Source organism: Carlito syrichta, unplaced genomic scaffold (genome assembly GCF_000164805.1).
Source record: "Carlito syrichta isolate Samal-C Ts95f unplaced genomic scaffold, Tarsius_syrichta-2.0.1 Scaffold115728, whole genome shotgun sequence".
NCBI lineage: Eukaryota > Metazoa > Chordata > Mammalia > Primates > Tarsiidae > Carlito > Carlito syrichta.
In genome coordinates, this window is record NW_007059824.1 from 149,371 (window position 1) to 164,513 (window position 15,143).

Consider the following 15,143-nt stretch of genomic DNA (forward strand, 5'->3'; position numbering starts at 1 on the left):
CTTCCACCTCAGCCTTCCAAGTAGCTGGAGCTACAGGTGCGCGCTACCACACCCAGCTAATTTTTTGATTTATTGTAGAGATGAGGTCTCGCCAAGTTGCCCAGGCGGGTCACGAACCCGCGGGCTCAGGCAATCCACTCACCTCGGCCTCCCAAAGCGAGGGATTACAGGCTGAGCCAGCGGGCCTTTGCAAGATGATGACAGGGGGATAGAGCCAAGGGCTTTCAAGATCATTTTAAAAAATTTATTTATTGTAGAGATGAGGTCTCACCAAGTTGCCCAGGCTGGTCTTGAACCCCTGGGGGCTCAGGCAATCCTCTTGTCTTAGCCTCCCAAAGTGCTGGGATTACAGGCTTGATCTCTTCATTTACAGGCTACATGGCCATGTGGTCTACAGTGCTCTGCCACTGTTGCTCAAATATTACCTCCTCCCTAAAGCCATCTCCAACCAGCTGGGCAGGTGGCTGCTCTCTTGCTGGAGGTGGCATTTCTTTTCTACAAACTCTACTATACTTTACTATGGTTTCCCTACCAGGTTATGATTTCCTGAAGCCAAAGATCATGCATTATTCATCTTTGTTTCTATTTCTCTATCCCCCAAAAAGGCTGTCTGGTATGTGGCTTGCTGAATGAAAGAAAGCATTTCAACCTAGCTGGTTTAATATCTGCACACTGTAAAGGAAGGAACAGGGGCTGTTTCCATTTGCAACTGAAGAATATACACTGATCAGCAAGCCCTCAGCAATTAGTGGCAACGGAAAAATAATGCCTGGGGAGTCCCAGTGCCCAGTCTGGGACCTCACCTGTTTTAGATACTGTATCTCGAGCCAGCACTACTTGGCTTCTAATGGCTGGTGGAGAAGAAATGACCGTAAGATGGGTTAGATTAGTTCCCTTTTGAACATAAGAAAAAAATGTTTGGAAGGGAAGGAGTCAAGATCACCCCAAATGGACATGCCTAAAGCAAAGCTTCTAATATTGCCCTTTTCTAGAAAATATCTTTAGTCTACAAAACCGTTAGGAAGCTTTCTAATATCCACTAGTTTTATTTTTTAGCTTTAGGGGATCAAACAGAACAGAAAAATAATGGCTTGCATTTCCTTGTGTTTAAGTGTCTCTAAGGTTCCAATTCATATATACATGTGGTATTCACAACCAGATGAGGTATTTGTAAACCTGTGGTGACTTATTAGCATTTCATCAGTTCTGTAAATGGAAAATAATACACTGAAGACTTGGTCACGAATATGCTTCTGGTCTGGAACTATCCTTTAAACAATCTAATGTATTTGCTTCTCTCCTTGGTTCCCTCTCCTAAATAAAACTTAAGCCCAAACAACCCTCCTTCTTCTCAGTGTCTCTGTTACACGTAAGCCAGTGATACTGTCCCCTTTTTTTCTTCCTTGGCTAAAATATCTTTTGGATATCATACTATCTTTCTCTTCCAAAGTACAATTTACCATAGGAAGTTCAGAATAAAGTCAAATATATACAGAAATTTATTATATGATAAAGGCAGCATCTTTTTTTGTTTTTTTGAGTCAGAATCTCACCCTGTCACCCAGGCCGGAGGGCAGTGGCATGCTCATGGCCACTGCAGCCTTGACCTGCTGGGCTCAGGTGATCCTTCCGCCTCAGCCTTCCAAGTAGCTGGAACTACAGGCACATGCCACCATGCCCAGCTTTTTTGATTTATTGTAGAGACAGGGTCTCCAGTTGACCAGGCTGGTGTTGAACCTCTGGGCTCAGGCAATCCTCTCGCCTCTACCTCCCAAAGTGCTGGGATCACAGATGTGAGCCACCTGCCCAGCTGATAAAGATAACATCTTAAATCAGAGTTATACACATGAACTTTTAAATAACTGCTACTGGGACCCCTGGGTAGCCATTTAGAAAAAAAAGATGGAAACTTCTTTTATACCATATACCAGGAGAAAACTCAAATTATGTGTAAAATATGAAACTAAAACTATTAGAAAAGTCACACAGGTAAATTTTCTTATAACCCTGGAGTAGGGAAGGGTTTCTAACTATAACTCAAAATCTAGAAGCCACAGAAGACTGATCAATTTGATTATATAAAATAAACTTCTGAGCCGGGATCGGTGGCTCAGCCTGTAATCCCGCACTTTGGGAGGCTGAGGTGAGTGGATTGTCTGAGCCCGTGGGTTTGAGACCCGCCTGGGCAACTTGGTGAGACCTCATCTTTACAATAAATCAAAAAAAATCAGCTGGGCATGGTAGCGCATGCCTGTAGTTCCAGCTACTTGGAGGGCTGAGGTGAAAGGATCGCCAGAGCCCAGAGGTCGAGGCTGCGGTGGCCGGGAGCGGCCAGTGTACTCCAATCTGGGCGACAGAGTGAGACTCCAACTCAAAAATGAAATAAAATAAAATAAACTTCTGCATGGAAGAAAAAAACCACAAAACAGTCTAGTGATAAACTGGAGAAAATACTTGCAGCTTTTATCACAGATGAAAGGCTGCTTGCCCTAGCATTTTAAAAAAATCAAGGCTGGGTGCAATGGTTCATGCCTGTAATCCCAGCACTTTGGGAGGCTGAGGTGGGAGGATTGAGTTAGGAGTACGAGATCAGCCTGGGTAACACACACAAAAAAATCAAAAAATTAGCTGGGCATAGTGGTGTATACCTGTAGTCCAAGCTACTTGAAATGCTGAGGCAGTAGGATGGTTTGAGCCCAAGCGTTCGAAGCTATAGTGAGCCACGATTCCAGCCTGGGTAACACAAAGAGACCCCGACTCCAAAAGAAAAAAAAAGTTAAGACCAATAACCCAATAGAAAAATGGGTAAATGACATAAAGAGACATTTTATACGAAAAAAAAAATGGCCTTCAACATAAGATGTTTTCACTTTACTCCAAAGAGGACACAGATGTCATTTTAAACCTTATCAGATCAGTAGAAATCCAAGTCTGACAACATACTCTGGGAAAAGAGGCACTCATGTGTTGTTGGTAGAAGACAAAATGGTACAATTCCTATGGAGAAGAGTCTGGTAATATCCACCAAAATTACTGACTTTGACTCGGTGTTCTCCGTTCAGGAAAATATTCTATATATATAACTACACGTACAAACAGGGTCCCTCAAAATAATGTCTTCACCAACTGCCTAAGAAGTAGATTGTTTGTCTTACCCCTGAACATATAGAAACCAGTAATTTCTACTTAATTTTTCTCAGTTCCTTAGTTACTAATCTGATTTTAAGGTCCAGTAATATAAAAAGAATTCTAGATTATCATAAGCCAATTTCCAAAAGCGTAACTACTGGTCCTGTTGTTCTTCATGGAAGGAGTGCTGAAATGATGATGTCTACCAGACTTTCTCCAGTACTCCACAATTGGGAATACACCAATGACAGACAGCGGTTAAGGCACCCATGTGAGTGGGGGTATAAACTCCCTGTCATTTTCGTAAAGGCATTAAGCATCCCTCAGTGCCTGCTTGCCTCGTGACAAAAAGCAGGACTAGTATTCTGATCAGGTTGGATGTGCATGCTGGCAGGGCAAAGTCCAAAGGCCCACAATAAGCAGGTTAGTGACCATGAGAAACCTGAAGCAGTGTTCCCAGGGCACTACTTTATGTGCCAGGCATCCATTGTTCTCCCTTCTCCTAGAAATGTACAACTCTGGGAGATGGAGGCTAGAGGACTGCCCGAGCCCACGGGCTTGAGACCAGTCTGGGCAACTTGGCAAGTCCTCGTCTCTATAATAAATCAAAAAATTAGCCAGGCGTGGTGGTGCATGCCTATAATTTCAGCTGCTTGGAAGGCTGAGGTGAAGGATCGCCTGAGCCCAGCAAGTCAAGGCTGGAGTGGCTATGAGCACACCACTGCACTCCAGTCTGGGTGACAGAGTGAGACTCTAACTCAAAAAAAAGATAAGAAATGTACAACTCTAGGTCCAAGAAAAAATAGACAATTTATTTTGAGGGAAAACTCAGCAAAAGTCCAGTTTTCTGTGACCTACCCCAGCTTCTGAATTTGGAAAGGGTGGCAGGCAGGTGACTTCACGAGCCAATCCTTTTCATGTTCTGAGATACCACACAGCCTGCACTGCTCCAGGCCAGTCACTACCTAGAGACTCTGTTAGTGCAAAAATACAAAAGAGTTTGTTTTACCTTTTAGATAAGTGTGCCACCACAGGTGCTTGCGGGAGTTATTTAAATTTATGTGCAAAAAAAGAGTACATGAAATTATCCCAAGGAGCAAATCTCCAGTAAATTCTCCAAGATAAGATCTGTTTAAAGTATAAAAATAAACTTAGATGTTTCCTGGAATAAAATGGAAAACGATCGGCAAAAAAACTAGCAAACCTAAATATATACCGCATAGGTTTTAAAATTAGTTTGTCACAGTCTGGATTTAGCCAGTTTCTGAGCTACTGCATTTAATTTCCCTGTCAATTCTGAATAAAACACACGAAATGTCTGTTTAAAGGTTTGCTTTTAGGGCCCAAGAGGTGTGTGTGCGCGCGCATGTGTGTGTGTTTTCTCTCATCAAGTTCGGTACTAGCAAATGCTTAAGTGTCAAATTCCAGTTTTTCTGCATAGGGACTCCCAAATTAGAGTTTCTTATTCATTAGTCAAAACACAAAAAGCCACTAGGGAGGGATCAAATTGAGGATATCACTTCTGAAGATTTCCCTAGCTGCTTAGAAGTATCCTCACTGTTAAGCACAGCTGTCTTTCAACTCTACTTGGCAAAACAAGATACTGTCTCAGAATATGAAAATCTTTATCACCCTGCCAAGTAACAGAATGAAGGTACTAAAGTTTAAAAAAAATTAATCACTGTACTAGATTTTGGATGCCGAACCATTTCAGAAGAAATCAGTTTGACCAATAAACTCTCATGTCCTAGGGCCAGAAACTACTGGCTAGCAAACAACATGACGAAGCCACAATGAGTGCAACGATACCAAAAATTCGGTTACAAAATGTCCTGCTAATTCCCACTATTCTTTCTTAGATGGGCTTCTTCTGTAGGAAGCACTCTATGGTGAGCCATCCAAACTCTTGCCCAGTTTCTCCTTTGCCAGGTCAATAACTCCACTTATTAATGCATTACCCACAACAAAAAATTTACTATAGACTCCGTTTTGTAAAAACTTTAGGATTAAACCAAGGGTAGATCTTGCTAAAATTCTGAGGAAACACAAGAGTAGGAAACATGAACATGTTTTAAATCAAAGATCCTATGGTAGGAAGGATACTTAATATTCAGTCATAGTTAATATAATTAATACTCGATTTACCCTCTAGTTATGTCCTGCGAAAGACTAGAACCACTAAGAAAAAATCTAACATTCAGTGAGTTTGGTGGGGGTTGTTTATCAAATCTTTAACACATTCCAACATCAAAAGAGCTGCTGGTTCTCTTCTCCACATTTATGGTATATTTTGGTGCAAAGGTATAAATTACCACACCATGGTTCTCCCCCAACGTGTTTCATACCTGCATGAACACCTTTCCAATGACCACATCATCATCATCCTTAAACACTGTGCTGAAGACTACTGTGACTCTGTCCTTTTTAGACTCAACATACCTGAGGGGAACAAAACTTATGTGAATAAATATAGAATCATAATGGTGCTTTGTCAATAACCTGGTCTATAAGTTAAACAGAAGGCTAAAGTCATACCATCTCATATTTCATAAAACGAAAATGTGCAAAGTGAGCTAGATATTTATGTCCAACAAAGTGTAAAACATGCATGTCCTAAGAGAGGCAGGAAATGGAAATTACCAAAAGTACATTTTATTAACTTGTGTATACGGTATGACATGAAATCTAGAGTTAGTGATGCTTAGAACTCTACTTTTAAAAATTTTATTTCTTTATATACTATGAGACTCTAGTATGTAGATAATCTAAAAGTTGCAACAACACCGAGTCTATAGTCATCCTCTGCCTCCTGAATATCCAGGCTATATATATATATATATTTTTTTTGAGTTGGAGTCTCACTGTCACCCAGACTGGAGTGCAGTGGCCACTCCCGGCCACCGCAGCCTCGACCTGCTGGGCTCTGGCGATTCTTCCGCCTCAGCTTTCCGAGTAGCTGGAATTACAGGTGTGCGCTACCACGCCCGGCTGATTTTTGGATTTATTGTAGAGATGAGGTTTCACTGCCCAGGCGGGTCTCGAACCCGCGGGCTCAGGCAATCCACTCACCTCAGCCTCCCAAAGGCGTGGGATTACAGGCTGAGCCACCGAGCCCGGCTAGGCTATATTCTTAAAGAGGACTCAGAATAGTGATGCCTTAAAAGCAAGCACTGGATTCTCTTTCTACCTTTTATCGACATTCAATATCTGGAGACTAGGACAAGTGGCTGATTTTATCCCCTATCATCTATATCTGGCTTAAGGAATTGTATGAGAAAAACAATTTCGCACAGTAGTTTAAGTTTTGATGGAACTGTATTTCTTCCAGTAAGTGCCATCCTGGTATGACAGCCACACCCAGGCTTCAGGACCAAATTCTATACTCACATGGTCTCATCATCCCTATAATGGATAACTGCCCTGTTCTCGCCTTCCTTGCCCTCTTCTTGGAATTGGAAGTATTTTTCAAAGACAGAGGCAAAACAATTTCGCTTCAACATGCCAGCTTGATGTACAATGGAATCCTTAGATGCAGGCAGATTTTCAAGGTCGTATAGCAAAGAGACATTGTATCCTGGAAGGGGAGAAAAAACATCCGGCAGTTATTAAAAAAAAAAAAAAAAAAAAAAAAAAGCTTACTGATCTCTTCCAAGTAAACAAGGACCAGGCAATTTTTAAAGAACTTCACGTTCTAATGACATTTTATGCTGTCTCAGTGTCTGTACTTTTAACTCAGGCAGAATTTGTCCATTTTCATCTATCTTATAAGGCAAAAAATGAGGTAAAACAAATATCAACTTAAATATATACTCCCCCAATAGCTTTTATTTGTATACACTGTAAAATTTTCAGTGTTTTTTCCCTAGCATTTTACTTCTTTTGACCTCTATTACAATTCTTTGAAGTATGTAGGCCAGATAAGGTTATTCTCATTTTACAGAGGGAAACAGAGGTTCAAAGCAGCCAAGTGACTTGCTGAATGCACCATGATGTATGTAGGTGTAGGCCACTCTTGTGAGTTGAACAGAACTGGGTCTTTATCACTTTGTGATATAGAAAAATTGCCTAATCGACTGGATGCAATAGCTCAAACCTGTAATCCCAGCACTTTGGGAGGCCAAGATCGTGCCACTGCACTCCAGCATGGGTGACAAAGTGAGACTCTAAATAAAAAAAAAAAAAACAAAAAAAGGAAAAAGAAAAAGAAAAAAAACTGCCTAACCACAACAATTTACTCATTTGAAAAGGGAGTGAGGAGATGGTGTAGGCGTGTGTGTGTGTGTGTGTGTGTGTGTGCAGACTGCTGCCAGCATTTAAAGAATGTACAGTATTTAAAGTGCATGGAACATGGTGGGTCATCAGTACAGGGGAAGAACAAGGACTGGAATCTAAGTCTGCTGACCATGGTACCATGCTGCCTCTTTACAGCATGTCTACTATGAATTCCCGAAACAGGGCTGGACTCCTTGATTATAGGATCACTTTTTAAAGTGCCAAGAACCCTTTAAATGTTTTTGCAAGAATATTTGTATGTCACTGAGAATCACGTCATATTCTAGGCAATTAACGGGAATAACTCTACCAGAACTATAAGGATTTTACACTAATATCTCAAACCTTTATACTGCATTACTATTTTATTTTTTTCTCAGGAGCATTCCCAAGGTCTGTGATTTTTGTTGACCTATGTTCTTTGAAAGCACGGGATGTCTAAATCTTTGTTCTAGATAATGCTTAGCACATTTTTGACACTCTGGTATTAAGTAATATTAATCATCATTCCATTTTGGTACCTGAAAACCAGATAAGTGCAAAGCCTACAAGAAGGTTAGATTAAAAAAGAAATTGAAGCCGGGCTTGGTGGCTCAGCCTGTAATCCCAGCACTTTGGGAGGCTGAGGTGAGTGGATTGCCTGAGCCCGTGGGTTCGAGACCCACCTGGGCAACTTGGCAAGACCTCATCTCTACAATAAATCAAAAATTAGCCGGGCGTGGTAGCATGCACCTATAGTTCCAGCTACTTGGAAGGCAGAGGAAGGAGGATCGCCGGAGCCCAGCAGGTTGAGGCTGCAGCCGGGAGTGGCCACTGCACTCCAGTCTGGGCGACTGAGTGAGACTCCAACTCAAAAAAAAAAAGAAAATGAGCCAGGCTCGGTGGCTCAGCCTGTAATTCCGTGCCTTTGGGAGGCTGAGGTGAATGGATTTCCTGAGCCCATGGGTTCGAGACCCACCTAGGCAGTGAGATCTCATTTTTACAATAAATCAAAAAATCAGCCGGGCGTAGTAGCGCAGGTCTGTAATTCCGGCTACTCGGAAGGCTGAGGCGGAAGGATCGCCGGGGGCCCAGCAGGTCGAGGCTGCGGTGGCCAGGAGCGGCCACTGCACTCCAGTCTGGGCGACCGAGTGAGACTCCAACTCAAAAAAAAAAAAAAAAAGAAAATGTTTGGAGTTGAGGTTTGCTAGTATTACGAAACCAAATAAAACAAATTAAATCAAACTACAGTTAAGCTAAAATCAGCGAGGCTTCTAATATGATGAATAGAACACACTGAAGATGAAGAGAAGGAAAAATCCAGTATGGCCTGCTGAGTTTTCCACACTTGCCTAGATAAACCCCTAAAAAGACGAGAGACGCCATTTTCACATACTTATACTTTGCACTTGTACGAACAGGTATTATAAAGTGGTCAATGTCTGTGCTTTAGCAGGAGGTGGAAGAGAAGGCCCGGGGGAGAAATATAAACTCTCCATAGAGTTATAGCTGCAACAAGCATAACCAAGACTTCTGACGAGACTTTTCTATTCTACATGTTTTTTTCTTTACTTCACTTTAATTCCTTTTTAAAGCCTACAGTGTTATTTATTATGGTTTTTATTTCTGTGGTACTTGTGTTTTAACCAATTTGATTACCATAATTTAGTTTTTATGAGCAGCATCAAAGTTCTTATCCACAAATACTCTCAGTAAAAAGTTACATTCCAAAGACACCTTTCTTTACTGGATACTTTGTTTCCAGAAGAAGAAATACAGAAAGGAGGAAGGTATCCTAATAGGGATAGTGACATGTAAAAATGCAAAAAGGTGAGGTGAGGAAATAAGTTTGCAAAAGTAACTCCTGTTAAGAGAGTAAGAAACAGAGAGGGCCTCTTTTTTTTTTCTAAGTTAGAGTCTCACTCTGTCACCCAAACTGGAGTGCAGTGGCCGCTCCCAGCCACCGCAGCCTCGACCTGCTGGGCTCTGGCGAATCCTTCCGCCTCAGGCTTCCAAGTAGCTGGAACTACAGGCGCGCGCTACCATGCCTGGCTAATTTTTGATTTATTGTAGAGATGAGGTCTCGCCAAGTTGCCCAGGTGGGTCTCGGACCCGTGGGCTCAGGCAATCCACTCACCTCAGCCTCCCAAAGGCCTGGGATTACAGGCTGAGCCACCGAGCCTGGTTTCCTCTTTCTTAGAATAGCTTGCAAATCAAGCTTCCAAAGTAACAATATTTGAGTAACAAATATTATATTCAAATGGTCTTACTTGGTTCTCAAATAAGGACCAGCTAAATGCCTCAGAATTTCAGATATACCACTGAATCACAGGTTGAAAATAAAATGCTGTTCAGTTTTTCCACTTTAAACCCCCTTTTCAAGCAGTATGGCAGAAATGTTTCGCTCAAGGATGGGATGATACCTTTCAATTCCTCTGGCCATGAAGACAGAAATCACCTATTAGAAGACTGGATTAGCTGGGCTCGGTGGCTCAGCCTATAATCCCAGCAATTTGGGAGGCTGAGGTGAGTGGATTGCCTGAGCCCGCGGGTTCGAGACCCGCCTGGGCAACTTGACGAGACCTCATCTCTACAATAAATAATTAGCCGGGCGTGGTAGCGCACGCCTGTAGTTCCAGCTACTTGGAAGGCTGAGGCGGAAGGATCGCTGGAGCCCAGCAGGTCGAGGCTGCGGTGGCTGGAAGTGGTCACTGCACTCCAGTCTGGGTGACAGAGTGAGACTCCAACTCAAAAAAAGAAAAAGAAGACTGGATTAAAGAGGTGGCTAACGTATTTGTTACTTGAAAAGATGAGAATAGTGTTGTGAATGTTCCTTTTCCTTCTTTAACTATGCTGAGTGCAGAAAAAGGTGTTACCAGGAGCAGAAGATGGGAACCAATGTTTGCTCAGTCTTCTCAAAAGCATTCTAGTCACTAGGAGCAAACAAAAGTGGCTCTCTGGCTCAAAGACTAAGGAAGATTCACTCAACCCCATCAAGTAAATGTTGGAAATGCCTCACACATCAATTCTGTACACCCCACTGTGTACCACAATGGACAGAGCAAAGCTGCTCAAAAGCTAATTTTATAAAGGGAGTTCAATTGGGAATTGGGCTCATGCAAAAATATTTGTATAATGAATATTTAAATAAAATCCTTTGGCTCTAAAAGGCATCATACCAACAGGGCATGTCTCTTCCCATATCCCTCCATGGTTGCTCACATTGACTACATACCTGATTCTGGATTTACCAAGAAGCTCCCATACACCCTCTTTAATAACTAGAAAAAACAAAACACAACAAATACATTAATCCAAAGGCCACGATAATTTTATTTATTTATTTTTTTAAAAAGCACTGTACCTGCCAAGAACCCCTGGACTTAGGCAATCCTCTTGCCTCCACCTCCCAAAGTGCCAGGATTACAGGCATGAGCCACCACACCTGGCTGGATCTGTCTTTCAACCAAAGTTCATCCTTTACTGGTTTAGGACTTGATCACTCCCTTTACGTGCTCTCTGTTTTCCTCCAGATCCTACAATGTATTTAACCACCTTTTCTTTTTTTCTTTTAAGTAGGAGTCTCACTTTGTCACCTAGGCTGGAGTGTAGTGGCATGCTGCTCACAGCCACCACAGCCTTGACCTGCTGGGCTCAGATGATCCTTCTGCCTCAGTCTTCCAAGTGGCTGGAACTAAAGGCATACGCCACCATGCCCAGCTAATTTTTTTTACTGTAGAGATGAAGTCTTGCCAAATTGCCCAGGCTGGTCTCGAACACATGGGCTCAAGGAACCCTCTCACCTCGGCCTCCCAAAGTACCGGGATTATAGGTGTGAGACACTGTGCCTGGCCCACCTTTTATTTTAAAGCAAGTAGAACAATGTCAAATGCAAGTGAGAGACTAGAGTATGGTAGTTATCAATTAAGCACAGGGCAAGCCGCTAGCCCAGGTGAACAAAGATAAAAGTGGGGTAGTTGGGAACAGATTTCTGCTGGTCTGCTAATCTTGTATGCTTTAAAATGACTTTGTGCGTAACCAGCTTTTAAGGCAAAAGATAACGAATAATGACATCTTAGCCAGCTATTAATACTGTTGGGTCCACAGAAGGTTGTACAGTCTACATGTCTTTTTCTAAAAACCAATACTTACTGCTGGCTACTTTCTAGCTTCTTGGGAAAAAAAAAAAGAGCCCCTTTTACACCTTTCTGCTATGGTTTGAATGCTGCCTCCAAAATTAACCTTGAAACTCAAGTACCACTGTGCTGGTGAGAGGCTACAAGGGCTCTGCCTCAGGCCATTATAGCGGAAGATGGTTTGTTATCATCGGATGGTTGTTAAATGTGTCTGGCCCTCTGTTGTTGTTCTGCCTCCCGCCAGGGGATGACACAGCATCAAGGCACCTGCCAGACGCTGGCATCGTGCTCTTGGACTTTCCAGCCTCCAGAACTGAGTCAAACAAGCTTTTCTTTATAAATCACAGTCTATTCTGTTTTAGCAACACAAAAACACCCTCCTAGTTTTTTTACTGCCATTGTGACTACTTCACCTGTTGGAAACTGCTTCTAGACTGACAGGATTTAGGAAACTAACTGTCTATTTTGTTTTGTGTTTTTTTTTTTTTTTTTTTTTGAGTTGGAGTCTCACTCTGTCGCCCAGACTGGAGTGCAGTGGCCGCTCCCGGCCACCGCAGCCTCGACCTGCTGGGCTCTGGTGATCCTTCCGCCTCAGCCTTCCAAGTAGCCAGAATTACAGGCATGCGCTACCACACCCGGCTGATTTTTTAAAATTTATTGTAGAGATGAGGTCTCACTGCCCAGGCAGGTCTTGAACCCGCGCGCTCAGGCAATCCACTCACCTTAGCCTCCCAAAGGCGCGGGATTACAGGCTGAGCCACTGAGCCCAGCATAACTTTCTATTTTGAAGGAACAGTTCTTACTTAAATGTTATATGAGACAGAAAGAGTAGAAAGGGAGTTATTTTGGAAAGTAAATATATATATATATATATATATATATATATTTTTTTTTTTTTTTTTTTTTTAACGTTTTTGTTTTGTTTTGAGTTGGAGTCTCACTCAGTCGCCCAGACTGGAGTGCAGTAGCCCAGACTGGAGTGCGGTAGCCGCTCCTGGCCACCGCAGCCTCGACCTGCTGGACTCCAGCGATCCTTCCACCTCAGCCTTCCAAATAGCCGGAACTTCAGGTGCATGCTACCACATCTGGCTAATTTTTTTTTTTTAATTTATTGTAGAGGTGAGGTCTCGCCAAGTTGCCCAGGCAGGTCTTGAACCTGCGGGCTCAGGCAATTCACTCACTTTGGCCTCCCAAAGCACAGGATTACAGGCTGAGCCACCGAGTCTGGCCATATATATATATTTTTTAGTTGGAGTCTCACTCTGTTGCCCAGGCTGGAGGGCAGTGACATGCTCTTGGCCACCGCAGCCTCGACCTACTGGGCTTAGGCGATCCTTCAGCCTCAGCTTTCCAAGTAGCTAGAACTAGAGGCATGTGCCACCATGCCCAGATAATTTTCTGATTTATTGTAGAGATGAGGTCTTGCCAAGTTGCCCAGGTTGGTCTCAAACGCGTAGGCTCAGGTAGTCCTCTCACCTCAGCCTCCCAAAGTGTTGGGATTATAGGCATGAGCCACTGTGCCCGGCCAGAGAAAGTAAATATTAAAGTCACTAAGAAGCATATACATTTTTGGCACATAGTAGTCTTTGTATGTTTAAGAGGCAAAAGAGAGACATGGGTTATTACTAACCTTCATTAAAAACTTATAATTAGCTGGGTGTAGTGATTCACGCCTATAATCCCAGCACTTTGGGAGGCTGAGGTGAGAGGACTGTCCCAGCTCAGGGTTAAATTTGACAGCTTGGTGAGACCTCGTCTCTATAATAAACCAAAAAATTAGCCGGGCGTGGTGGTGTTCGCCTGTAGTTCCAGATACTTGGAAGGCTGAGGCAGAAGGATCGCCTGAGCCCACCAGGTCAAGACTGTGGTGGCCAAAAGCACACTGTTGCACTCAAGTATGGGTGACAGAGAGAGACTCTGACTCAAAAAAACAAAACCAAACAAAAGTTATAACTAGGAAGTGGACCTCTAAGTATGAATCAATAGTTACATTTGTTTAAACAAAGGCAAAAAAGATATGTAATGTCACATATAGTTCCTATTTGGTGAACATATAGCCACTCCTTTTTTTTTTTTTTGAGTAGGAGTCTCACTCTGTTGAGGTATCTCTTTTACAGAAGAGGAACTGAACGGAGGGGTTCAAGGTCACAAGAGTTTTTGGGAGCACTGAGACAGCTTTGACCTTCAGGTGTACCACATACCACTTCTCCTAAAGAATTTGAGGGAAAAAAAGTAACATGCCTATCCCACAAGAATTTCAATTAGTATGCTACCTCTGAGCTACAAGTCTGTTACAGGTACTACTGTTACTTGGAGGAAGGGGAAATCAGATGTGGAGAAACCCCAGCCCCTAAGATTTAGTTGAATTCAAGCTTACTAAATTAATATTCTTAGATCCAAGGTACGGAGAGCCAAACTTATACCATGTTGAACTCCTTTGCTCCCTTCCCTTGGCAAAACTAGCCCACATTTCCCTGTTATTTCACTTGTACTTTTAATCATGATTCACTTTCAATTTGTGCCCCCTCTCCCAATCTAACACCAGGAGCTGGGTGAAGGCAACCTATCACCACCATTCAGACCTTCCCACTTTAGCAGCAGAGGCTTCTACCTTTAAAAAGGGCATGTGACAAAGTAACAAGCTTCCTATGGTTATCACAGGTTGGTCACTGTTTAACCAACCCAGGGAGCTATTTACTGTGCACTCTGCTCCAATACTGAATGTTACTTACTCCACCCACTCGTGTGGGTGGGGTTGGTTCTTTGACCCTTATAGTAGCTACAAGAATAGCAATGTGTTTTGGAATTTCACTGTAAGAAAAACACAGAATGGAAAGAGATTTAAGAAATCTAGCTTAACATTTCTTTTCCTTTCCAGGATTATTATTATTGTACCTAGAACTCTCTCTCTCTCTCTCTTTTTTTTTTGAGACAGGGCCTTGCTATGTTGCCCAAGCTGGACTTGAACTTCCATGTTCAAACAACCCTCCTACCTTAGCCTCTCCAAAGCTGGGACTACAGGTGGCACCCACCCAGCTTGCACTTAGAGGAGACTGTCTAGGGAAAAAATGATTACACAATTTAAAAAACTATCTGTTCAAATGTTCTAACATTTCTTTTCAGGTAGTTATCCTATAGCTAATCTAGAGGGTTGCCTTAACAGTCACTTGTTTCCTCTTGCTCTTTATCTGGTGAAGAGAAGAGCTAGCCACTATCTTTACATAATAATCCTTCATAAACTTTATAAGAAGAATAGGTCTTCGCCTTTGAAACTTTTTTTTTCCTAGTAAAATAACCCAAATCCAAATTGTCTAAATGTTTCTTCTTTCCTTAAACTTATGGGGCAAATCAATTGCATTTGAATAACTAAGTGAAGCAACTTATGGCTCTTGGTATTCTGTTTAGTGAAAACCAATTTTAGTTTTTATACCAAAAAATTATATTTTGATCATAGTCTTCATCACATTCTTTTACAAACAACCTTTCATTACATCAATTTCAAACAATTCAAAAGCTACTACTCTTTTCAGAAAGAAAACAGAAATGGCTATATCTTCATTCAACAGATTAAGGAGAACCTAGTCTATTTATTAAAACTAAGATATTTGAAAACTGATTCAGGAACTG

The 15,143-nt window shown here is 42.2% G+C and overlaps 1 protein-coding gene across 3 annotated transcripts in view; it reads right to left on the minus strand.

Annotated features, from left to right (window-relative positions):
• The window catches only part of ARPC2 (actin related protein 2/3 complex subunit 2), a 36,101-nt gene that overhangs the window by 6,818 nt on the left and 14,140 nt on the right, over positions 1-15,143 (minus strand). For all 3 annotated transcript variants that reach the window (XM_021706538.1, XM_008073692.1, XM_021706546.1), the window contains exons 5-7: positions 10,616-10,661; positions 6,517-6,703; positions 5,475-5,568 (exon numbers count right to left, since the gene is read on the minus strand). In XM_021706538.1, coding sequence (XP_021562213.1) covers positions 5,475-5,568; positions 6,517-6,703; positions 10,616-10,661 — 327 coding nt within the window. The remainder of the gene's footprint in view (positions 1-5,474; positions 5,569-6,516; positions 6,704-10,615; positions 10,662-15,143) is intronic.